Genomic DNA, 25,649 nt, shown 5'->3' on the forward strand with positions numbered 1-25,649 from the left:
CTATATGAGCTTCTTGAAGAAATGTGAGAGATTTCTTAGAACTCCTTCTCCCGGCACCATTAGGCACACCACAGATACTTAAAACATATTTCTTCTCCAAAGACCAGACAGCCATAGAATTATCATTTAATTTCAATATAATTGTAGTATGACATACTTTTAAACCATGCAAGCCACCATTTAAAATGGTAACACAGTAGATCCTTAAAAAAAACAAAAACAAAAAAAAAACAAACAAACAAAAAAACACAAACCACCTTTTAATGGGGCCAGAGAAATGGCTCAGCATATAAAGGCACTTGCCTCTAATACTGCTGACATGAGATTCATCCTGAGTCTGTGTGATGGAAAGAGAATCGACTTCTGAAAATTGCCTTCTGATCTACACAGACTCACAAAGTAAGTAATGTTAAAATAAAGCCTTTAATGTATAGGGGAGGAATGGGTCTTCTTTGTTCCTTCCTGTACAGTCTAGCTATAGCCCAGTGGGCTTCAAACTCATACCAATACTCCTGCTCTACCTCCTGAATGCACTTTAAAGGAATATAATTTCTTTTAAAATGATTAATACCAATTGTTACATTTTTGAGTATGTGCATGTTTTTATTTTGCGCATATGGTGATACCATATTAGCTGTACTTTTGTCATGTGCTTGCCTTCCTTATCCTTACAAAGCAGAGGCATTGATTTGCTTATTGAAAAAAAAAGCATAGGACATGTACATTAGGGGAGACTTGGAAAATAAGAGCCTGTACTTTTATTCTCCACTTTGGCAACACACATTCTAACTATCTCTTTTCTTGCTTTAGGTTCAGCTGTCAAACTAGTTATAGGTGTTCTACTGACTTTAGAGGGTAACAGGTAGGCTTAACTACTGAAAAAAAAAATCTTTCAAGTGACACATATAAAAACGGCATCCATCTATATGTATAGATTCCACATTTCAAATAACTCTGACATTGTTTCTCTTGTTGTACTCACCTTGAGAATTTTAACAACAACTTTTTCATTATTTGTGATATTGATGGCTTCAAACACTTCACTGTATTTGCCCCTGCCTAATTTTCGCACAAGCTGGTAGTCATCTTGATTTCTGTGAATAAAAACGAAGTGACAATGATTTCAAAATATCAAATTTTCAATTTGCAAAACAGTATTTTTTCCAGACATGGTGGTGTATGCTTGTAATCCCAGTACTGGAAAAACATACAGAGGTATGACTTTAGTAATAGCTGTCCAGCCAGCCTAGACTATTTGTAACTCCAGCACTTGGAAGTAAACATAGGAAGATCTGTATCCAGGGTCACCCTGGTCTAGTTACAGAAAGCTTATTGACAGCCTAGCCTATAGATGACTGAAAAAAGGAAGACACACACACACACACACACACACACACTGCACAGAGGATGAACAACATGGACGGAGACATATTAAGCTTTCTCAAATTTTCAAATCTCAAACTGTTAGATACTAATGGCACAGTACACATGGTTGTGTATATTGGGATCTAAGTGTATGTTTACCTCCAACAGCAGGCTGTTTCCCCTTCAGTAACAAATTTGTATGCAGTCTTACTTCATACTACCCAGTCCAGTGTTGACACTTAGCAGAACTCAATAAATAATGTAAGAGTACTATAGTCCAGCTACACCAAGAAGCAGCTTTTTCTTCTCAGGCCTTTTTGGTCTACAAATGTCTTACACACACACACACACATACACACACACAAGATATGAATGTATGTTTGCTCTCTCACCTATCCTTCAGGACAAGACCTGACATATAATAAAGCTTACATTAAAAATAGTGAGCCATGAGGTCCTCCTTTTACCCACATTCTGTTAGCTAATAAGGACATTAGAGGTCATGCACAGAGTAAAGAAGGCATGTTAATACTTTCTCTCTTCCCCTGATGCCTACTTAGAGGCCTTTGCTCTAATCAACAACACAGTTTCTTTAGAAGGCCTGGCTGGTTGCAGGGATCCACAAATGTAATCCTAGGGCTCAGAAGGGAAATGGCAAATCTAAGGTGAGCCTGGGCTACAAACTGAAAGCTTGCCACAAAAACAAAGAAGCAACTAAACGACAACAAACCAGTAAAGCCCAGTTTTACCAAGTATGGTAGTACATGCCTATTCCCAGCTATTTCGGAGGCTGAGACAGGAGGAACATAAATGTAGGGCCTGCCTGAGCTAGAGAGTAAATTCAAGGCTAGCCTATTCAATTTAAAGAAACTTGAATAAAAATAGAGTGGGGCTGGTGGCATATACCTGTAGTAACAAATCCTTGCATTTAGAAGGTGAAGGCAGAGGATCAGGAGTTCAACTCATCCTTAATATTTGAGAATCTGTGTCAAAAATATAGCCCCTGCCCCAACAAATGGAGCTAGAGATGACTTAGTTGTTTAAAAGCACTTGTTCTGATAGAGGACCCAGCTTCAGTTCCCAGCACCTACATGGTGGCTCACAATGTCTCACAACCATCTGTAATTTCGGTTCCAGAGGATCCGACACCCCCCCCCAATCTCTAGGGACACCAGGCAAAACATGCATACATATCAAATAAGGAAATCTTAATATAAACAATATGGGCTGGCAAGACGGCTTAGAAGGTAAAGGCCCTTGCTAGAAGACCTGAATTCAACTCTCTGATCCCATACAAAAAGCAGAATCATCTGGTTCTTTGGCATATGTGCCAGTTACCTTTGCTTTGGCATATGTGGCTCACACAGCCTCCCCAGCAAATAAATGAAGTGTAATATTTTTTAACTACCCCTCCCCCATAAAAGAAAAATGACAAACTAGACTGAGAGGTAGCTCAGTTAAAAATACTCTACCATGCGTGAATCCCTGATGTATACCTGAGTATGCCAGTGCACACCTGTAATCCCAGATGAGAGATGGTGGCAAAATATTAGAAGTGTAATGTCACCTTGGGCTAGGCAGCAAATCTGGAAGATTGGGGCTATTACCTAGAAGCTGAGTACCTGCCTATGAACTATAAGCCACTAGGTTTAACACTAAGTAATGGTGTGTGTGTGTGTGTGTGTGTGAATTCCATTTATTCTTATACTATAGTATGTACCATTGTCAGCCATTCATTTTCCTTAACCAGTTACAAACAAGAATAAAAGAAAAGACAAAAATTTTACTAAGAACAATGAAAAATATTAATACTATCAGGTCTCTTTTCTGGTCATTGAGTTCTCTTGTATATGACATACAAACTAATACAAACAAGCAAACAGCACCATGTAAACATTCAAAGGGGTTGTCTAGTAGCAGTTCAGCTGAGCTACGAGTAAACACTTGTAAAGTGTTTTAAAGTGAAGACTGGTAAGATTTCTGTAGTAAATATAGGTATTAACTAGAGTTCAAAGTCTATGACATTACAGAACTGTTAAGATTATCAACAGTGATAACATTTATTGGTTTGTACCATGGGTTTTGATGGTATCACTAAGGCAAAAGTGTCTCCTTATATACAGAAAAATTGCTTACTGTTAAATATCACAGCATACCAGAAGGGAAAACATACAGTTTTATCTACTTACAGAATACAAAAAGTCACATGTAGTCAGATATAAAATACAGTATATAGGAGTTAACATTTTTTATTTTGTTTTGTTTTAATTCATTCTTTTTAAAGATTTATTTACTTATTATTTATACGGTGTTCATGCATGTATACCTGCAGGCCAGATATCACTGTAGGTATCTACGGGTCACCATGAGGTTGCTGGGAATTGAACTCAGGACCTCTGGAAGAGCAGCCAGTGCCATCTGAGCCATCTCTCCAGCTCCTCTTTTATGTTTTTTAAACAAGGTTGTAATATGTAGCTCAGGTTGACCTCCAATTAGAGGCTATCCTGCCTTAGCTCCTCAGCTTCCTATATCTAACTCAGCTACCTCTATTGAGTTTTAAATCACTTTATTTTGTTCTTAACTACCAAAATGCTTTTATCACAAAAATTGAGAAAACTCTTCAACTAGATGCCATGTTTAGACAGGAAATGCAAACATTCACATGAGCTTCTCATGGTAACAGTAAACACTGTTGTTGAAAGAGACAATAGCTCAAGAATGCAACTGGACTGCATTCATGACACGTAAGTGTGGAGGGTCATGGAAAGAATAGAGTTTAAATCCTGCTTATCATCCCAAAGAAGTTTCTGTTTTTAGAGAACTGTTTCATCCTTCATTCTCACCACAGGACAGAACTCTGACTCCCAAAATGCCATACATAATAACTAAGGTTTGGGGATTTCAGAGCCTCTAACCTGTCTTCAATGCTAAGAACACACGCTAGCCTTTAACTCAGAAGCCTAGGCAAGTTCCACACTTGTGATCCCCCTGAAAACCTAGAAACTGAGCTTGCCAATCAGCAACTCACTGTGTAATACGTTTGTAGCCCAATGAAAGCAAGCTCGGCCTTGTTCTTGAGCTTTGGAGGAGTACCTGGACATGCCATGACTTGCTGATATGAACTACTCAAAAATCTACAAGATATAGGTGAGTACAGTGAAGTAAATGGGAATAATTACCCCCACTCCACCACATGTGACTCATAATCCCAGTATTCTCGGGGTCTGTGCGTGTTAACGTCTGTGTAAACTCTGGCCCTGCTTGGCACGGGTCCCGACATGTCAGACAGGTTGACGGACAAAGCTGAACTTGATGTTTGAAGATCTGTCAGTCACTGTTCAGAAGCAGAAGTGGATAAGACCTTGTTTCAGACCTGCTTTCTTCAAACTGCAGAAACAAAATGTAAAAAGATAAATTTTTTTTTTTTTACTTTTTTCAAAGTATATTGGGGAGAACTATTTTACTAATAATAATGGTTTCAAATATATCTGTGCGCTAAAATATCTAAGCTGTGCTAGAATTGATATGGAACCTAATCAAACCTGTAAAGTAATCTGCATGCAATGCTTGGATATTCTTTTTAAGATAGCATGGAAGATAAAAATAGCACTGAGGGTAGATACAACAGCATTGCCACTGTCTACACAGAACATTAAGATATACTTGATTTCAAATTTAAGAACAGAAAATGGTACTTTCTCTTTATAAGCACAAATGTAACAAAAATTGCTATTGACAAGGTGTATCAATACACACCTGTAATCCTAGCACTGAGGAGCTAGCCCAGGAGTTCTAGGTCATCATCAACTATACAGATGAGGACAACTTGGGCAGGACACACTGTCACAAAACTACAAAAGCCTAAATCTTCAGAAAAGAGCACACATGAGGCAAAGGCAGGAGAATTAGAAAATCCAAGGTCAGCCTCAACTACTGATCAAGTTGTAGGCCAGCCTGGGCAACATGAGGCTCTGTCTCAAACAAAACAAAACAAAAAACAAACAAACAAAAAAACAGGTCAACAACAAAATCTAGGTGAAATTAGTAATTTTTAGAACTATGCTAGCAAATCCCTGACATCTCTGTCTTCCTCCACTGAAAAAACGGCAACACTGGTTGATCCCTGTACCACACATTAAATGAAAATATACTGGGTCAAAAGGACATATCATCTATAGTTTTCTGGTTCATAATGCCTACCTTCATTCAAAAGCCAGCCTGATATACACAGGATGCAGGCCAGCCACGGCTACCTAGCAAGACCCTGTCTCAAAACACCACCACCATCACCATATACAACCAAAAGACAAAACAAAGCAAAACACCAAAAATCAAAAGGCAGCAAGAAAGACGTAATAACATAACACTATTCCCTTGACTACTGTAGCACACAGTATGGAGAAGCTGTAGGAAAAGAATACTGACAAAACTAGACAGGGAAGGCAAATTAAAGATTTAGACAGGGTATAACCATAGTAAAGAAAATTCCTGAAATAACTAGGTGTGCCCATACATAACATACATAAAAGCAGTCATAAATAGAACAAAATATTACATTGGGTAGGGGCTGGAGGGATGGCTTAGTCAGTAAAGCACTTTACAAGGACCTGAGTTCAACTCCCAGATCCCTAGTATGTGCGGTGATACATGCCTTTAATTCTAGCGCTGGGGAGGAGCAGCCAAGATTTCTGGGGCTCTGCTGGCCAACCAGTCGAGCCTTTAATTGGTTAGCTCTGGGCCAATCAAGAAAGACCATATACAACTGCACATACATATACACCCTCAAACATGTGCACTAGTGTACAGACAGACACACACACACAAAAAAGCAGAATGGATGCAGACATGGTAGCATATGCCTTTCAACTCAGCACTTGGGAGGCAGAGAGGCAGGCAGATCTCTGTGAGTCCAAGACCAGTGTGGTATACTAGGGGGAGTTCCAAGATAGCCAAGGCTGTTAAACAGAGAAACCCTGTCTCCAAAACAAAACAAACAACCCCCCAAAACATTGGGCAGCTTGAGTTACAAGGACATCAATGTGTTTTGTATTTATCTTATTTAATGTCAAAAAATTTTAATATAAAAATACACAAGTGTATAATTTTGACCATGTGTAAGTATACAATTTAGTGGAATTGGTTACATCCACATTCTGTGCAGCTATCAATTTACTACCTATTTCTTGAAACTTCCAAACTTATACTGTGTGTCCACTGAAAATGAACACCCATATTTTGTATCCAGCTTTATTTTCTATTCCTTCTTCAACATCTGGTTTATTTTCTAGTACATCCTAAAGCTTCACCCTCGAGTACACCTTATGATTTCATCCTTTGGAGGAGAATAATATTCTACTGCATTCAAGCAGAATACTTTGTTTTATCCAATCATCTGTTGACCTGAACTTGGCCCGAGTCAACACCTTAACTACTATGAACAACAGTGCTATGCATATGGGTACAGATTAACCAAAGGATAGCCACTACTAAGGAAGCTAAGTTGTTTGGCCTTTGAAGAACCAGGTTTTTATTTCTGTATCTTCCCTCTGCTTTCTTAGCTTCCAAATTCCCAAGGCCAGGATTTCAGGTGTAAACTACCAGGCCCAGCTGGAATTCACTGCTTCCATATATTCCCAAACTAACCATCAAATCCTAATTTCTTAACTGATCTTTAATTCTCAAGTCAAGAACCACGCCTAACATAACCTTTCAATTTCTGAAAACATTTATGGGGAAGAGGGACCAAAGGGACAGCTGTTTGGGCTAGGTTGTCTGGCCAGCAAGCTCTCAGGCTCCACCAGTTTCCACTCTACAATGCTGAGGATTATAGGCATAGCAGCCATGTTCAACTTTTAAGTTTTTAAAATTATTTTTCTTTTATGTATATGGGTATTGTGCCTGCCTATATTACCACATGCATGCAAGACCAACTGAAGTCAGAAGAGGGCATTGAATCCCCTGGATCCGTGGTTAGAGGGAGTTGTGAGCTGCCATGTGAGTGTTGGGAATTGAACCTGGTTACTTTGGAAGAACAGCAAGTATTCTTAACTGCAGAGCCATCATCTCTCCAGGTCCCCGGCCTCTCACCCTTTCCAATACAGGATTTCTTATGTAGCATTGTCCTAGAACTAGCTCTGTAGACCAAGCTGGCCTTTGAACTCACAGAGATTCACCTGCCTCTGCCTCCCAAGTGCTGGAATCAAAGGTATGTGCCACCATCACCCAGCTTAGTCCTCTAATTTTTTATGTAACTGACAGAGACTCAGATTCAAGTCTTCATGCTTTTAGGGCAAGCACTCATAACCCACCGACCCCATCTCCCCAGCCCATATTTTAACAACAGCTTACTTAAGCTGGGCATGGTTGAGTGCGGGACAGCCAAGGCTACAGAGAAACCCAGTCTCAGAAAAAAAAACACAACACACACACACACCAGCTTATTTGGAAGTCAACAAAGTATATGAGTACTGGCTACTTGGAGGTTCCATTTTCCTAACCACTGCTCATAATAATAAATTAGACCCTAAGGAAATCTGAATCATCATAAAAATTATTACCTTTCCAACCCTTGGTGACTAACAATTCCATGGCACCATATCTACAAATCCAAAAGCCCTCAACCTGACACTGAAGATATAACTACTGGGCATGGTGGTGGAAGCCTGTTAATTCCAGTTAGGCTAAGGCAGGAGGATCACCAAGAATAAGGCCAACTGGATATAAATGGAAACAATCAAATCAAAAGACTGAAGTAGCCTAACATAAATCTGTGAAAAAGCAATGTCAAAATCTTTACTAAATAGCCAGAGCATACCAAAGCCACTTACATGGCTCTGTACAACCTATCTTTCAATAAAGCAGAACTGAAGAAAAACCACTAAATCATAAAGCTAAATTATGCACCACTAAGTCCTTAAGTTTACTGAAATGAGCTGTATGTAGAACTAACTTCAATACAGACTCTTCTTGACTTAGAAAGCCTCTCTCCCATCATCTCTTCTAGTCTACATGACGCATGTTTCAACATGGTAACTAAAAAGAAAACTAGAAGCTTAGAAATAAATGTTCCAATACATATAACTACACAAGCCTGATTACATATTTCTACTAATGTAACTTTTGTTGAAGAATTTTCTGGTATTTGAACCAACTACTAGATAACTCTAGAACCTGAAAAAGTGAAACTGGTTTTTATACTACAAACCAGTTTTATTTAGTTCATTAAATACTAATGTTTATTACCCATCAAAACAAAGCATGAGAGATGGGGATAGAGCTCACTGGTCAAGTACTTGGCTAGCACGCATGATACCTCCATTCAAGCTCTATCACTACCCAACACACGAAGATAGGGGGTAGACACTGAGAGTATCTGCCTACCACCTTAAGACTAGGGTTCCATCTTCAGCAACCAACAACCCAAACTATAACATCCATCCCCAGACCAAACACAGGCAAGGAGTGAGATCTTACAACCACCTAGACACAAAGATTTGTAAAGAAAAAGGAGCCAGTCATGGTATGGCAGCCTACAATCCCAGCACTTGGCAGGAAGAGGGGCAGGAGGACTAGGGGTGCAAATTCATCCTCAGCTACACTGCTGGGCAGAGGCAAGCCTTGGCTATATCTTCTCTCAAACTAACAAAACAGGGCCCATGGTAGCACAGGGCTCTCAGGGGTAAGGGAGCAGGGCGGAAACACACACACACACACACACACACACACACACACACACACACACACACACAGACTGTCACAAAGCCTGAGGACCTGGGTTCAAACCTACATGGTAAGAGTAGCAAACTGTCCTCTGACCTTGACCCTCACACCATGGCACAAGTGCACCACATGCATAGATATAAAACAAAATAAATGGCATTTTAAAAGCTAAACAAACAAACACAAAAGGATAAGGGATGCGGTCAGATCGTATCATACTGACTCCTCGTGTAGGATTATGCTTGAAGAAAAAGCAACCTTGTGAGGGCTTCACCTAAAAACTGCTGCACAGGGACAGTAACATCTATGGACAACACGGGGAAAGTACAACTGTACTTGCTTGCCTTGCTGTAAATCCAAAGATCAAAACCCAGTCAAACAAGGGCTGGGAATATACTTAGTAATATCCCTGCACAATTCCTGGTACCATAAACCTGAAAAAAAAAATCTGCCTTTTCTTCCTTATAAAAGTATCACTGGCCTGGCATAATGGTGCATTCAGGAGACAGAGACAGGAGGATCTCTGAACCCAAGACTAGTCATGTCTACAGAGCTAGCTTCCAAGACAGCTGGAGTTACACAGAGAAAACCTGTCTTGAAAAGTAACCCGCCCCTACACACACACACACACACACACGCACACACACACACACACATGGGCATTAGGGGTGGTCCTAGCAGTTAAACTCAAGGCTTCGACTATGCTGGGACATTCGGTACTATCTCCTAGGTCCTGTCTCTGGGCCAGAAAAAGCAATTATAGTCAAAAGTGGAGAGCAAATAGGACTCAGAGAAATAAGCAAGGAAATCTGAAAGGCCTTTGTTAATCCCTGAAGATTAAAATTTTGTTCTAACTTAAGCTAAATCCAAGTGTCCTTCCTTGTAAGGTGGGGAGTCTAATGGATGATCCTCTCTGTAAGAATCTGAGGCTCCAACTGAAGGTTACACACTTAGGATGTGAAAATGACAAGACCAAGGGAAGAAATAAATACCATATCTCAACTTATTTTAAGGTAGCCTCTGGAGACTAGAGAGGCAAGGTCTCTGTTAGCTAAGAAAGAAAGGGGAGGGGTGCCTTGCTATGTGTCTCAATGATTACCTACACCTATAATCCTAGTATCTGAGAGGTAGAAGCTGGAAAATGAAAAGCTCAAGGTCAGAGGTTGTAGAGATGATGGCTCAGAGGTAGAGAAGCTTCATTCCTAACATCCACATGCATTCACAACCACTCGTAGCTCCAGTTTCAGGGAATCCAAAGCCCTCCTTTGACCTTGGGAGAGCCACATGCATGTAGAACAGAGCAGAGACAGAACATGCAGACGAAACTGCCACAGAAATGAAAACAAAACAAAAATTTTTACAACAGGCACCTGTCAGAGTTACCACCATCTGTAACTCTAGTTCTGGGGGGATCTGAACACCCTCTTCTGGCTTTGACAGGCATTACATGCATGGAGTGCGCATACACACACACAGGCAAAACAAAAATAACATAATTGCCGTTTTATTTTCTTGTTGAAACAGGGTCGCTCCCTAGACATCCCAAAGCTCACTGCATAGACCAGGCTGGTCTCAAACTCAGAAATCCACCTACCTCAGCACCCCCTACCCACCTGGAAAAAGGTGTTAGTTATTACACCCAGCTATAAATAAAACATAAAAAAAAAAATCAGCATTGACTTTGTGCCCACTTCTGAGCTCCATGGACCCTGTCTCTAAGAAATAATAAAGGAGTGGGGGAAGCAAGATGACTCAGCAGGTAATGGAGCTTGCTGTTAAGCTGGATAACCCCAGACTGACCCCCAGACATGTGTGGTGGAAGAAAATAGTTATCTTCTAGCCTCACAAGGGTGCCAGGCCATGCCATGCATATGCCTAAACACATACACAAACCCCTTTTTTGTTTTTGAGACAGGGTTTCTCTATGTAGCCTTGGTTGTCCTGGACTCCCTTCGTAGACCAGGCTGGCCTTGGTCTTGCAGATCCACCTGCCTCTGCCTTCCAGAGTGCTGGGATTACAGTTGCGCACCACCATGCCTAGCTTCTACAACCCTTGTTTCTTCTTTTTATTTTGTTTTGCTTTATCAGACACAGTCTCTCTGCATAGTCCTGGAGCTTGCTATTTAAACCAGGACAGCCTGCACTCACAGGGATCCTCCTGCCTCTGCCTCCCTGCCTGCTGGAGTTAAACAAATACACCCCCACACCTGGCCTCTTTATTATTTTCTTAAATTAATTTTTATTCTGTATCAGTGTTTCCCTGCACATTCTATGTACCATATCCATAACTAGTGCTGGAGAAAGCCAGAGGGAGGAGTCAGATCTCCTGGAAATAGAGTTACTGTTGTAGGATTCCACACCCGTGCTGGGAATTAAACCTGCAACCTCTGCTAAGACCAGTAAGCACTCAACTGTTGAGCCTTAGTTCTACCCCAATTCGAGAATCTTGGCACATCTCATTTCATTTTTTTCCAGAAGAGAGGGAGACAATTGTAGCACAGGCTTAAAGTCATGTTTCAGAAAGACAGCCAAGTTGGATGGATGTTTTACAAAATGTCAGCTCCAGAAAAGATACAATAGCAATCAGAATTAGCCAGGCATCAATAATTTAATAGACGCTAACTATATTTTTTTCTTTATCTCAGTGCTTTAAAAAAAAGGACTTCTTTACAATATCCAACTGTAAGCCATTACTATTACTTTTTAAGTACATTTCTTGAATCACACATGGAAAGAGACTGATTTGAACTTCTGAGAAACTTTAAAGTGTTTTTTTTTTTTAACATGAGGGCAAAAATTATCCAAAGAGTAGCTGGTCCCTTGAATCTTTCCTGTTAAGAAACTCAATTACTGAAAATTGTAAAACTCAAGTCACGGAACAAATACTTCTGTGTGGCACAGTGGGATAAATGATCAACACTGCTCCAGCTAAGGCACTGTGCCTTACACAAGCGGCTGGAGGGTCTGACAGTAGTACCTCAGCAATGCCTATCAGATGTGGTGTAAGTTAAGAGATTCTGGCTTAAATAGGGATAGTGGCATGTGCTTGCAATTATAGTACTTTTAAAAAAGGAGGCTGGAGCAGAATTTTTAGAAGTTCTAGGCCAGCCTGGGCTATAGAGCAAGACCCCATGAAAAAAAAATAAAAACAAAATAAGAGAGCTATGGAGATGTCTCAAGCAAAGGGACTTAAGTTTTGATACCTAGAATACCCAAGTAAATGTCAGGCAGGAGTGACTGTGCACCAGTAATTCTAGCACTGGAAGGCAGAGCCAGGGTTTTCCTGAGCAAGCTGGCTAGTGAGACTAAGGATATCAGTAAATTCTGTGTTTGATTAAGAGACCCTGCCTCCAGGAGTAAGGCGGAAGAATCATGGAAGCAACTTTTGACATCAACCTTAGGCTGAAACATAATCACATGCACCTGTAGTCAGCTCTGATCGTGTGCACGCGTGTACACACACAAAGATAAATAGGGCTCTCAAGATGGCTTTTGTGAGTAAACATGCTTAGCACCAAGCCTTGATGACCCCCAGGACTCACATGGTGGGAGGAAAGAACCACCGGAATTCATGTGCCCACTCCTCACAATAAATAAATGTAATTAAAAAAAAAAAAAAAAAAAAGGTGGTAACTGGCTGGGCTGTGGCAGCATGCACTTAGGAGGCAGAGGCAGATGGATCTCTGAGTTCAAGTCCAGCTTGGTCTACAAAGTGAATTCCTGGACAGCCAGGGCTACACAGATAAGCCCTGCCTCAAACAAACAAATATCAATAAAACCAGCAACTAGAATTTTGAGAGTTCCCTGCATGTAGAAGAATTCTGAATTCAGAACATAGCTGTTCTGGCAAGACCTTTTAGGTCTGTGTGATCCGGCTGGAAAACGAAACAGGCCTTTAATCTAGGAGACAAAGACAAGCAGATCTAAGTTCAAGGCCAGCCTGGTACAGAGTAAGTAGCTTAGGTCCAGGCATGATGGTTCATGCCTTTAATCCCAAACAATAAAGGTAAAGACAGTTTGTAGAAAGAAGCACCTAAGTTTGAAAGTGATGTCTAATTGAGTGGCAGAAAAGGTATCAAATCAAAGGAAGGTTTGACAGAATAGAATACCCCCAACTCTCATAGAAGACAGAAAAAAGAAAAGCTACTTTAGGGGCAATGCAAAGAGAGGAGGCAGTTTTACCTGGAGAATTTTACATAGAGGTTGAAGGCAGAACAATCCAAAGAATAAGAAGGAGCCAAAAATTAGAGCAGATTGTGGGATTAGTTGAGGCCAACCAGAATAATTCTGGAGCCAGGAGAGAAGACAGACTGAAGTAGTCAGCTGGGAGAGGAATTTGAGTGGGAACAGCTAGGCTGAACCAGCCAGCTATGAGCTCAGAAAGAACAAGAATGGGTGAGCTTATTAAGCAGTAAGTCTCAGAGGCTGAAAACATTCTAGGCCTAGGTTAGCAGAGAAAGGCAGTAAACCTCTGAGACAACAAATGAAACAGGCAAATAAAAGTTACTTTTACATCTGGCTTTGACTTTCAAATTCCAAAGTTTCAACTGCACACTAGACTAAGAAAACTTCCTTCAAACAATAAATTTTCTCTGGTCCCATGAAGGGTCTGGTTTGGGGATATAATATTTATATTAGCTATAAATGCAGCTGAGTGACAGAACACTCGTATATGGACCTAGGTTAACACTCAAGACACCTCTCTAAAAAGTTACTTTAAAGCCGTGCATAATCACACCGCAAGAGAAAGATGAGAGTTCCAAGACATTCAGGAGTACAAAGCAAGACCTAATTCCATAAAGGGTCACAATAATACTGACGGAGGAATCTATGGAGCATTTATCTTCAGATTTCAATCCTAGTACACAAATGGTTCTTCTGCTTTTACTCTTACCTACAACACATACAGTATTAATTAATGTGTTGAAAGAAAATGCAGAAGTATTTCTAACATAAAAAACTTTAAAAAATGGCAAAACAAAAATATTAGTATGTGGATCCTCTGTGTAAAATTTTATTTTCCCACCTTTAAGCCAGAAAATTAGTATCAATGATTAAATAAATGACAAAATACACAACAGTGCGTTGTCTTTCAACAAAGTGTGGGGGTGAATAAACCAAGTTATTTTGATAACATAATTCTATGCTGAAAACATAACTGATAAACAGAAAAGTCATTATCTGTATATTTTAGCTTCTGATCATACAGCACAGGCAGAATGAGTCTTACCCCACAGGCTATCATTCTCTGGATAAAATAAAATAAAATAAAAACCTTTGAGACTTAAAGAAATCTAAAGTAGAACTCAGCATTTACATCTGTAATAAGCACTGCTGCCATTTGTGTGTCTCTTAAACTACGTGTGGCACGAAATCCAGACTCTCAGGTTCAGAGGTTAAATAACCTATGTACCCTTCGCCCTATTACAGAAGCACTAAATAGAAAAGAATAAGTTTGAACAAGTCTATTTATGATTCAGGACCTAAACAGACTCTTTTTACTAACTTTAATACCAGGGGCTCTCTATGTAAACCAGGCTGGCTTTGAACTAAGAGATTTTTCTGCCTCTTCTGCCTCCTGAGTACTAGGTGTAAACTGACTCCCAAAAGGTATCCTCTAACCTACACACACTCTCACATAATAGAAGAGTTCATCCCCAGGGCTGGAGGGATGGCTCAGAGGTTAAGAGTACTGGCTGTTCTTCCAAAGATTCTGAGTTCAATTCCCAGGAACTGCACGGTGGCTCACAACCATCTATAATCAGATCTGGTGCCCCCTACTGGTCTGCTGGCACACATGCAGGCAGAATACTGTATAAATAACAAACAAACAAACCTTTAAAAAAATTTCATCCCCATTTGCAACAAATCATACCACTGGATATCATATCTCTGGATACCTCATGGAGAACCTACTCCCAAATGCTGTTCTCCAACCTCCACTCATATACCATGACAAAAGTAGGGACCCATACACAAGAGTCAACAAAAATGGGTCAAAGGTATGTGTCCCTGTCCATCACTGATAAAAGACTCACCTAACTTACCCAACCCCTCTCTCTCTCAAAGAAAAAAGCAGCTGCAGGGGCCTGGTGGTATATGCCTCCATACTAGGGCTTGGAGGCTGAGGCAGAAATACCTTAGCACATTCCAAGCCAGCCAGAACTACTTGACAAGATAAATAAAAACAAAACAAAACAAAATAAAATAAAATAAAATAAAATAAAATAAAATAAAAACAAGCCAGCTGTGGTGGCAGGTGCCTTTGATCCCATCACTCAAGAGGCAGAGGCAGGTCAATCTCGTGAGTTTGAAGTCATCCTGATCTACATACTTTCAGGACAGTCAGGACTACAAATCCATGCCAGGTGGTGGTGATAAATACCTTTGAGCCCTGTGTTTGGGAGGTGGAGGCAGGAGGATCTCTGGGTTCAAGGTCAGTCTGGTCTACAGAGTGAGCTCAACAGCCAGGGCTACCCAGAGAAACCCTGTCTCAAAAACAAACAAACAAACAAAAAAGCAAAATCCACAGAAACAAGAGAGACAGCAGTACAGAAAAGATGTTATAAAACCTACACAGGTGCATTCCTAATACAGTATAGGCAAGTAATTCCCAATCTATGATTATAATACCACTGAAAAGAATAACTTTGGGTGCTGAAGAGATGGCTTACAGTTCAAGAATTCAGTTCCCAGCACTTGTTTCAGGTGGCTCATGACCGCCTATGAACAGCTCCAGGGGATCCTCTGTTCTCTTAGGGTACCTACATTCATGTGCACACATCCCCATAAAGAAAAACACAAATACCTGCGTAATGGAAGTTTTGGTTTGTTTTCTTTTTAAACTCCGTTGTGTTACATAAATATGTTTTTGTTTTAATCCCAAGTGTGGGATTTTAGTTTCAACTTTAGTTTGTCCACGGATGCACGGATGATTGCCTCCCGTGGGATGTGGTTTTTGCCAACTGGTAAGTGCCTACCTCATGCAGAAAAGGGGCATGCTCTATGATTTGGAGGGATATAAACGTGAAAGCCCAGAAAGAGAAGGTGTTTCAGCTTAGAAGACATTTTAACACATTGGCTTGGAGAGACTGCTTCCTGGGTTTGTTGTTGACAGAGATTGGTACAGGCCTCCAGAGAACCCATTAACCCTAAACAGCTGGGAGAAGTAAAGGGGTCTCCCCACTAACCTTCTCTCTCTTACCTAGGGTTAAAGGGTCGGTGGAAGGGAGGTAGAGGCTTAAATACCAATAAAAGTTTTAAAATGAATGCAACATAAACATAATTAAAATATTTTTTAAAAGAAATACCTCCAATTAAAGGCTATGTGCCTACAGATGAACAAACCTAGAACTTTTCCAGAGTCCAAAGCAAGATGAGCTCAATTAGAGGCAAAAGACTCCTAAATCCTGGGGGTGGGGGGGGGGGGGAAGAGGGAAGGAGGGAGGAGGAAGAACCTTAGATCTATTAAAACTACACCACATATTCTGTGCCTGGGTAATGGAGGCCACCTACACTGGGTGTGACTTACATACTGACCCACACCTAAGCTGGTTCAGTACCTCACTCACCCAGCAGGCCACACCACAAACAAGATGTTCAAGTCAAATGTTTCTTTAAAAAAATAAGAACTCTCAGCATCAGGAAATGAAAATCATGAAAAGAGTAGCAACATCAGCAATGACCTATCAGTGGTGATTTAATTAATAATCTTCAGAAGAATTCCCTGAGATGAGAATTAACCCCACTTTACAGATGAAGAAACTGAAGATTAGTAAGTAAGTCATTCCACAATGCACTCCAGCTGCAGAGGTGACAAAAGCAAGGCTTGAGAGTTGATCAGCTTTGATCCTCAGCTCTCCAAGAGTACAGTTCTTCCTACTATCCTGTCAGCCATCCCCCACCTCCCAGCAACTTCAGCCACTTCTAAATCCCATTCTTCCCCCATCCAGTTCTATAGCTACAATTACTACAGGGCATGTAAGGTCCTCATGGAACCACCAAAAGCTCCTAAGCATTATTTATTTTGACAAAATGCCAGGGTGAAGGCATTTTGCCCTGAGGGCAAGGGCATCTGGTGGTCCTAAGTATAGTACCTGACAGAGGTACAGCAAGCATTAAGGGGCTGCTGAATGAATGAACAACTTCTGACTAGTCCAAATGGTTCCTTTACACCTTGATACAAAAATAACACAATTTTCTAATTAATTATCCCTTCCCAGTTTAGAGGGAGTATCTTTTCTTGAGACAGGACATATTACGTAGCCTAGATTGGCCCCTATCTCAGAATCCTACAGCCTAAGCTTCCTGTCCTCAGTGCTGTTCACACGCACACACCACCAAGCTTACTTTCTGCTTATCGAGGCCAGAAGAAGTAATCCTGGAACTGGAGTTACAGATATTTGCAAGCCACTATGTGGGTGCTGGGAACTGAACTCAGGCCCTCTAGAAGAGCAGCCAGTGTTTTTAACTGTTGAGCCACCTCTCCAGCCCCATCCTCCACCCTCAGCCAAGGTCTCTGTGTAGCCTTGGCTGTCCTGGAATGCCTTGTATAGACCAAGATGGCCTTGAATTCACAGAGATCTGCCTGCCTCTGCCTCCTAAGTGCTCGGATTAAAAAGATGGGGCCACCACAGCCTGGTTCCCACCCATTCATTTTTAATGGGGTGTTTTTCTTAAAATTTACAGAACATTAGTGAGATAGTTAAATTGAGAAACGTCTATTAGAGCATTAGTCATAACTAGAAAAATTCCAAATGCTCACTTTTCTAAGCAGACTAAAATATTTCAACTAATAAAAAAACCCACCCAGAAAAACTCAGAAGACCAGTGTTAAAAGGACAGATGAAGGTTTCTTGAGACACATACAAATTATAAGATTCCTCTAACCATGACACTCCTAAAATCTCCAGATAACAATATTTTTTCATGTAAAAAACATCATCACAAATGTAAAAAACGGCTTACCAACCAAAGCAACTGTTGTTACATAATATTTTTAAATCTAAGGACAAAAGACACAGCTTGCAGAAGCCAATAGAACACCACTCCGAGTTTTATCTTGTGATATTACCTCAAACTTTTTAAAAGATGTAATTCTTTATTTCTGCAACATTTGTTCAACAACTGCTGAATTTCTAATCTGGAACAAAATATTTAAATATTTGCTAGAAATTATCAATTGCTTCATTTCTGTGGGGGAAAAATTCTAATTGTTCACTTTTCTGAGAAGACTAAAATGTTTCAGTTAATAAAAACAACTCAGAAAAGCTCCTAAGACCACAGTGCTAAAAGAACAGAGGAAATAGGGCCATCTGAGATGTGACATATAAATTATAAAAGATTCATGCCTATAATCCCAGCATTTGGGAGGCTGAGACAAGAACAACTCAAGGCCATCCTCAGCTACACAGTGAATTTCAGGCTAGCCTGGGCTACAAAAAAAAAAAAAAAAAAAGTGAAAAGAATGCTGAATATTGTACCACAAACCTTTAGTCCCAGCACTTCAGTACGCAGAGGCAGGCAGATCTCTGAGTTCAAGACCAGCATGGTCTATGTAGTGAGTTACATAGTGAGGCTGTCTCAAAAACACAATCATATTCTATCTATAACCCAAACAGCTGCCATTTTTCCTTAATAATTCTAGAGGAATTTCCTCACTCAAATAGCTAGCTAGGAAGTAGGGAATGGGGCTCAGCTGGTTGACTGTTTACCTGGCCATGCATGAAACCCTGGGTTTGATGCCCAGTGAGATATAAACTAGGCATAATGGTAACTAGAAACTATAATCCCAGTACATTCAAGGCCAGCCTGGGCTACATGAGACCCTATCTCAAAAACAGATATATAGAAATAAATAAGTAAACAAATAGAGAAAAACAAGATAGCTGGGACAGATTTGGTGGGTTTATACCCGAATTCCTGCACTCAAGGGGACAGCTACAGGACTGCCATGAGTTTGAGGTAAGCTCAGTCTACATAGTGACATCATGTAACAAACAAACCCAAAAGGAAACAAAGCAAAACAAAAAAATTCAAGTAAAGCTGGCTGGTAGTCCTGATTATCTCCCCCCCCCCCCCCGCTGTGGGGTGTCTGTCTGTCCACTAGATAATAGCTAAAGGGTATGCCACTTTGAATCCCTCCATTTTAGGAACTCCCAAAAATTTAGGTTTAAGCAGTCAACATTATTCTTATGCAAGATACTAGGTCCTAGTCACTCAGGTATAAATCCAGTTGCCATTATTATTATTACTACTACTACTTGTATTTATTTATTTTTTGGCACAAAGTCTTTCTACATAGCCCTAGCTGTCCTGGAACTTACTATGTAGACCAAACTGGCCTTGAACTCACAGCGATCCACCTGCCTCTGCCTCCCAAGTTAAGTCAATGAAAAAGCAGGTGGAAAGAAGTAACTGTAGTCCCAGGTATTTTAGAGTGCTCAGAGAATACAGTTCCAAAGCCATGACTACTGCCTCAAACAGGAGTCTACATCCAGCTCTAGGGACACCTCAGTTACCCCTCAGAGAATAATTTCCTTACCGTAAAGTCTAAAAACCAAACTCAAGCAGATAATTTCAAAAGTCCTTCATACCTTGAAATGTCTTGTCAACTTATTTCAATGAAATAAATGTCTTCCTCCATGCTCCAACGTTTAGTCTACATCTTTTTTATATATTTTTAAATTCTATTTTCATTAGTTACAGTTTATTCACTTTGTACTTCAGCTGTAGCCCTTAGTCCACATCTTATGAGCACACTACTACAGAACAAAGTCAAGCAGAGCATGTGGAGTCCACGTGTAACACCAGTTCTTGGACGGCTGAGGCAGGGGAATCAATGTGAGTTCCAGGAGTGACTGGGCTACAGAATGAGATCCTTTCTCAAAAACAACAACAACAAACAAAACAACTTAAGCCATAAACTATATTTTGTAGTTGTGATTGCTAAATCTAACCTCAAATGACAATGGCAGAGAGAAAATAATAGTTACAACTTTTGAGTGAGCTAGATGTAAGAGAACAGATAGACCACAGCGAAACTCATTAATTCACTAAAATTTGCATTCTCTCTCCATCTCTTCTAATATACAGGAATATCTTTTTATAGACATGAAAAACTACCAACTTACAATGATCCTACCAAATCGATTCAGCACTAGAATTAGCATTTTAGAAGGTTTATCTAGTACCTTCTTCATATTGCATCTAAGGTCAAGAACAGAATATTTAAACATCAAGGGCTTAAAAAATGGCTGAGCTGTTAAAAGCACTTGGATTAAGAGGTCTCTAATTGAAGGCTCAGCACAGACATGGCGGCTTACAAGCATCTAGAACCAGTTCCAGTGGAATCAATGCCCTCTTCTGGTCCCCATGGGCACCAGACACACTTACTTGTACACAAACACATGTGCAGACAAAACATTCACACACAATTTAAACATGAAGCACAAGGCTGAAGTTCTACTCCATACCATTATTCTATGAATAATCTTTGCTGCCTTTGTTCTCCAGAAAACAACTATCCTTACATTCTGAAATAAAGCTAGCAAAAAAAGAGTATAAAGTTTTCTTCTGTTGCTGTAACAAACCACCACAACAAAGCAATCCCAATTATACCAGTTTCTGGCAGTCAGAAACAGAGAGTCCAACTAGGGCAAATCCAAAGTATCGGTCAGCTGTTTTTCTTGCTGGAAGCTCTGACGAATCTGCTCCCTGCTCCCTCAGATTGTTGGTTTGATTTCCTATGGCTGTATGTACAACTGGAAGCCAGACTCCTTTGATAGCTGTCAGCTGGGGCTTCCTTTGCTGCACAAGGCCGCTGTATTCATAATTTCCCCGTTGGTAGCTCCCAGAACTGCAGGATACTCTAGCTCCACCCAAAGGTTTTTGCTTTAAAATAATAATAATAATTTAAAAAATACAGTCTTGCTATGTAGCCCTGGCTGGCCAGGAACTAACTTATGTAGGCTAGGCTGGTCTCAAACTCAAGAGACTCACTTGTCTCTGCTTTCAGAATGCTGAAATTAAAGGTGTGGACTACCACATCCAGCAGGTTCTTTGATTTTCAAAAGCCCAAAGATTAGACTAACTCCAGGGGAAAAAACAAGACAGAATAATCCTGAGTCCCTTAAAAGTTCCTGCATCAGGGAACCTGTGGGGTCATAGCATCTTTTGGGGTCAAATGACCCGTTCACAGGGGTTGCATTTCAGATATCCTACATTATCAAATGATGTAAACCATAATTTACATAACAATTCACTTCATTTATGAAGTAGCAATGAAAACAACTCCTTTCTGCATTATAACAATATTCTAAAGATTAGAGGTCCAACATTTTAGTGGTATCATTTTGTCTCCAAAGATTTACACTGTCCTACCCACAAAACATTCATCCTATACCAAGTCCCCAAAGGTCTCAAACCACTACAGCATCAACCTAAAGTCCAAAAAGTCTCATCTAATGCTTCTGCTTCCAGGTTTAAAAGAAAAACCTAACTCTTGACCAGGAGCTGTGTATATGACTGTAATCCCAGTACTTGGCAGGCAGATACAGGAGGATGGTCAACAAGTTCCAAGCCAGGCTGGTCTATTGAGTTTCAGGCTAGCAAGGTATACACAGCAAAATCCTATCTCAAAAAAAACCCAACAAAATATTTTCATTTAACTTAGGTATAAAATGTTCTGAGCTACAATGTATTTATAACTAGAACATCTGGAACATAAATATAAGAAACACACCCAAAGTAACTCCATTTCACTGCCCAAAGAAAAGCCTCTGCTGCTTTGAGCTCCAATCCTCTAGGCTCTTGGTTGCACTTGCAATCCAAGGCAGCGCACACACCACTTTTTATGAAAAGCAGCACTATTTCAGAAAGTCCAACAGCCCTCTTTAATTTTTCCTATGTCTTTCAGTGGACATTAGCATTGTTCTTGTAATTGTAACATTATCAAGAACATAATGGGGATTTCATGAATTTCACAGGGGTCCACTCCCTTAAAGATATTCACAATAAAAGCAAGCTGTACCTTTGTACCTTCAACATTTTGCTAGGATATCTAAGCTTAAAAACAAAAAACAAAACAAACAAACAAACAAACAAAAACCAACCCTGTTTATTTGCAAATAAACTTGCAAATTCTGCTTTCCATAAAAGCACAAGATATAATTTCTGCTAAACTTGCTGGCCAGTCATCTCTTGTCAGTTTGCAGTAACATGTAACTCACTCCTATCTCAGTCTTCACTAGCAAAGTTATTAACATCTACATTCCTACTAACAATCTGTTCTAGATCTTTTCTATCATACTCTTCAAAATTCTTCCAACCTCCTCCCACTGCCACTTCTATGTTTAGGTAACAGAACACCCTACTCCTGGTACCAAAATGTATTCTAGTTTTCTGCTACCATATTATCACCAATGTAGTGACTTGCATTATAACAAGTTTATTATCTTTTCTATAAATTGTAAAATGGGTAGGTAAGCTTGGCTAGGTTAGGATCTCAAGGCCAAAAACTTAAAAAAAAATTCATTTCTAAGTTATTCAGATGTTGGTACTAGGTTCCTACTGGTTGTAGGACTGAGGTTTTCACTTTCTTGCTGTCAGATACTAGAGGTTGCCCACATTCTGTCTCATATTCTCTTTTCAGCCTTCTCTAAAAGCACCTAATGGAGTCCCTTTCATGCTGTAAATTCATCTTATTTCCCCGTCTACTCTCTGATTCCAGCTGGAAAAAGTACTCTTGATTTTTAAGTGCTCATGTGATACCACTAAGCAAGGATCCAGGTTAATTTCCTATTTAAAGATTTTGGTGGCTGGAAAGATGGCTCAGAGAATAAGAGCAAGTACTGGTGCTCTTCCACAAGACCTGAGTTCCATTCCTAGCACCTCCACCAGGCAGCTTATAATCACCTGGAACTCCAGCTCCAGGAGACTCAACACCTTTTTCTGGCCTCTATGGAGACCCACATATATATAATTTGAAATGAAATCTTTAAAAGGTTCTTAACATTAATTACACCTGCAAAGTCCTTTTCTACTAACAGTATATTTACAGACTGTGTAGATCAAAATATGGACACTCACACAAGTTGGGTATCATCTGCCTATTCAACAGAAGCCTAAACCTCATGCTAAGTTTTCAAGCCTAGTTTCTAAGAAAACCTTCCCTTTCTTTACAGGACTATACGCTATAAAACTGTTATGTTTAAGGCTGGGAAAGTGCTTGTTGTATAAGCATGAAGAACTAAATTCAATCATATACTGAAATCCCAGCATAGGTGGGAAAGTAGAAACAAGAGGATCTCCAGGCCTGGCTGACTAGCCAGTCTAGCTAAATCATGGAGCTCCAGAATTAGTGAGATACTATCTTAGTAAAATAAAATAAGTAAGGCAGTGAGGCTGAAGAGATAATGTGGCAGCTAAGAGTGGGTACTTTTTTTGTAGAGGATGAAAATTCAGTTCCCGCCTCTCACGTTGGGCAGCTCACAATTACTGGTAATTCCAGCTCCAAAGTCCCCACCCTTCTGGCCTCCTTGGCCACCAGCACGCATGTGTACATACCCTCCACACAGATACATATATTTTTTAAATCTTTAATAAATAAAAAAAGGCAGAGCACAACTGAGGAGGACACCTGACATCTAACTCTGGCCTCCATGTTCACCTACAGACAAAAATACATACACACTTGAATGTATACACACATGAAATATTCAATGATAAAGCTAGTACCAAGTGGGTGTGGTAGATCATGCCTATAATTCCAGGATTTCTGAAGGCCTACGCAGGTGTATTCAAGACCATCCTGGGTTACAGAAGGAGCCCTTGTTTCAAAATACAAAAGCAAGCAAAGAGCAGCAAAGAGTAGAGTTTTCAAAGCACACTGTGAAAATGTTGCCACTTAGTTAATCAAGTCCAAACCTCCAGGTAACACACAAACTGGTCGGCCACCCCCTTATGTAACTGTTTTTGTTTGTTTTCCATAAAAACAAAAATAAAGTAGGTATGGTGTGCTTAGTTTGTTTCAAAGAAAAGTTGCCAAGAGTAACCTAACTTTGCAACTATTAATAAAAACCAAACTAAGTAAACATCCAACCCTTTCCTTCTTTCTGCAAAGTACACATTCTCCTTCAATAACAAACTAAAGCCAAATATTTCCAAGTCAAGAAAGGACAAACTTGCCCTGGTAGGACTGCAGCAGATGAACTTTTCAAGACAACATATTGGGGAGCTAATATCTGTCCTGGACTTTTGGCCTCAGTTCTACCTAGCAAGTATAACCAACTTATCTGAAATAACTACGAAGATGATTCAAGTGATCCCTAGCAATAAACTTTACCGGAACAGAAGACATTTCAAACATATCAATTAGCCCTTTAGTAACAGTCAGATGCCCTGAGCACTTACTGTCTGCCACATATGCTAGTTAACATTTTATACAAATTATTTTAGACACTCCTTAACATAAATACATAAGCTAGGAAACACCACCATTTTACGACTAGGAAAACAAAGCCTACAGTTTAGGTCACACAGCTAAGTGAGTGGCTCTGATATCTGAGAACCTACGGAAGTTTAGTTCATTGCCACTGGCCTATACAGCAAGTCATTCAACTCTTGTGGATGGGGGGTGTCTTCCCTTCCTACCTTGTTTTTCATTTCTTCTCCTCTTTATCCCTTCCGAAAGAATTTAAGTCACAGAGAATCACTTCTTCCTCAAATAACCTGTCACCTTTTCACAACACTTTCTTCCCCCACAAGAGCAAAGGCAGCACCAATTCTCCCAAGTCTTGACTTCGCTTCCCCAAAACAAACTCCAGAAGTTTCACCCATCACTGGCCTAATCTAGATGTATTCTAACACTGCAAAAATCAAAGAAACAAATTCGAAAGTCCTTTTCTTTCAAAAGGTCACTAACATGTACACTCTCAGCCAACCTTTCTCCTTCTACATACCTCACCTCCTGCACCCAGCCTCCCAAGGAGCTCCCATGCCCAACTCCACCCATTCGGCCCCAATTCGTGCTTCCCTCGGCCTTCCTCTCCAACAACCCCGCCCCGGGCCCCCACCACCTCGCACCGGGTCTGCAGGTAGGAAGTTTAGCCCCGCCCAGAGGAACCACACGAAGGAAGGCCCCTCTCCCGGCTGGTCCGCGCGGCGCGACGCTCCATGCCACTCTGCCCAGCAGGCCTCACTCCCTCGGTGCGCTTCCCCAGCATCCGCGCGCGCCCCTCAGCTCCCTTCCCCCTTCTGCCACCCCACCTCCAAGTTGTCCCTTAGTCTCCGCCCAGTCCAGCCTCCCTCCTGCAAAGAACGTGAAGTCTGACAGCCAGCTCCCATCCTCACACCGACTGGTCCCTCTGCCTCGCTCTGCGCCTTCCTGAGCGTACGGGATGGACTGCAGGGGCCTCGGCTACTGTGTGCGGCGAGGGGGGTAGGGGAAGGCGACAGGCCGCTCGGGAGACGGCTGGGAGCGTGCGGGGCGACCTCGCCCTGCTGCCTTGGCCTGGGCTCACCCGCGCGCCCCGATGACCTCGGCCCGCGCCTCCCACCGTACCTGT

General features: G+C 40.8%; 1 protein-coding gene across 1 annotated transcript in view; it reads right to left on the bottom strand.

The window, feature by feature from the left end:
* Positions 1–25,191, bottom strand: part of Csnk2a1 (casein kinase 2 alpha 1) — a 45,572-nt gene extending 20,381 nt beyond the window's left edge. Inside the window, 3 exon segments of the mRNA XM_060383086.1 lie at positions 983–1,094; positions 4,545–4,752; positions 25,168–25,191. Of these exon segments, the coding sequence (XP_060239069.1) occupies positions 983–1,094; positions 4,545–4,645 (213 nt within the window). The 5' untranslated portion in view covers positions 4,646–4,752; positions 25,168–25,191.
* Between the last annotated feature and the right edge of the window lie 458 nt (positions 25,192–25,649).

This window comes from Meriones unguiculatus, chromosome 4 (genome assembly GCF_030254825.1).
Source record: "Meriones unguiculatus strain TT.TT164.6M chromosome 4, Bangor_MerUng_6.1, whole genome shotgun sequence".
Taxonomy (NCBI): Eukaryota; Metazoa; Chordata; class Mammalia; order Rodentia; family Muridae; genus Meriones; species Meriones unguiculatus.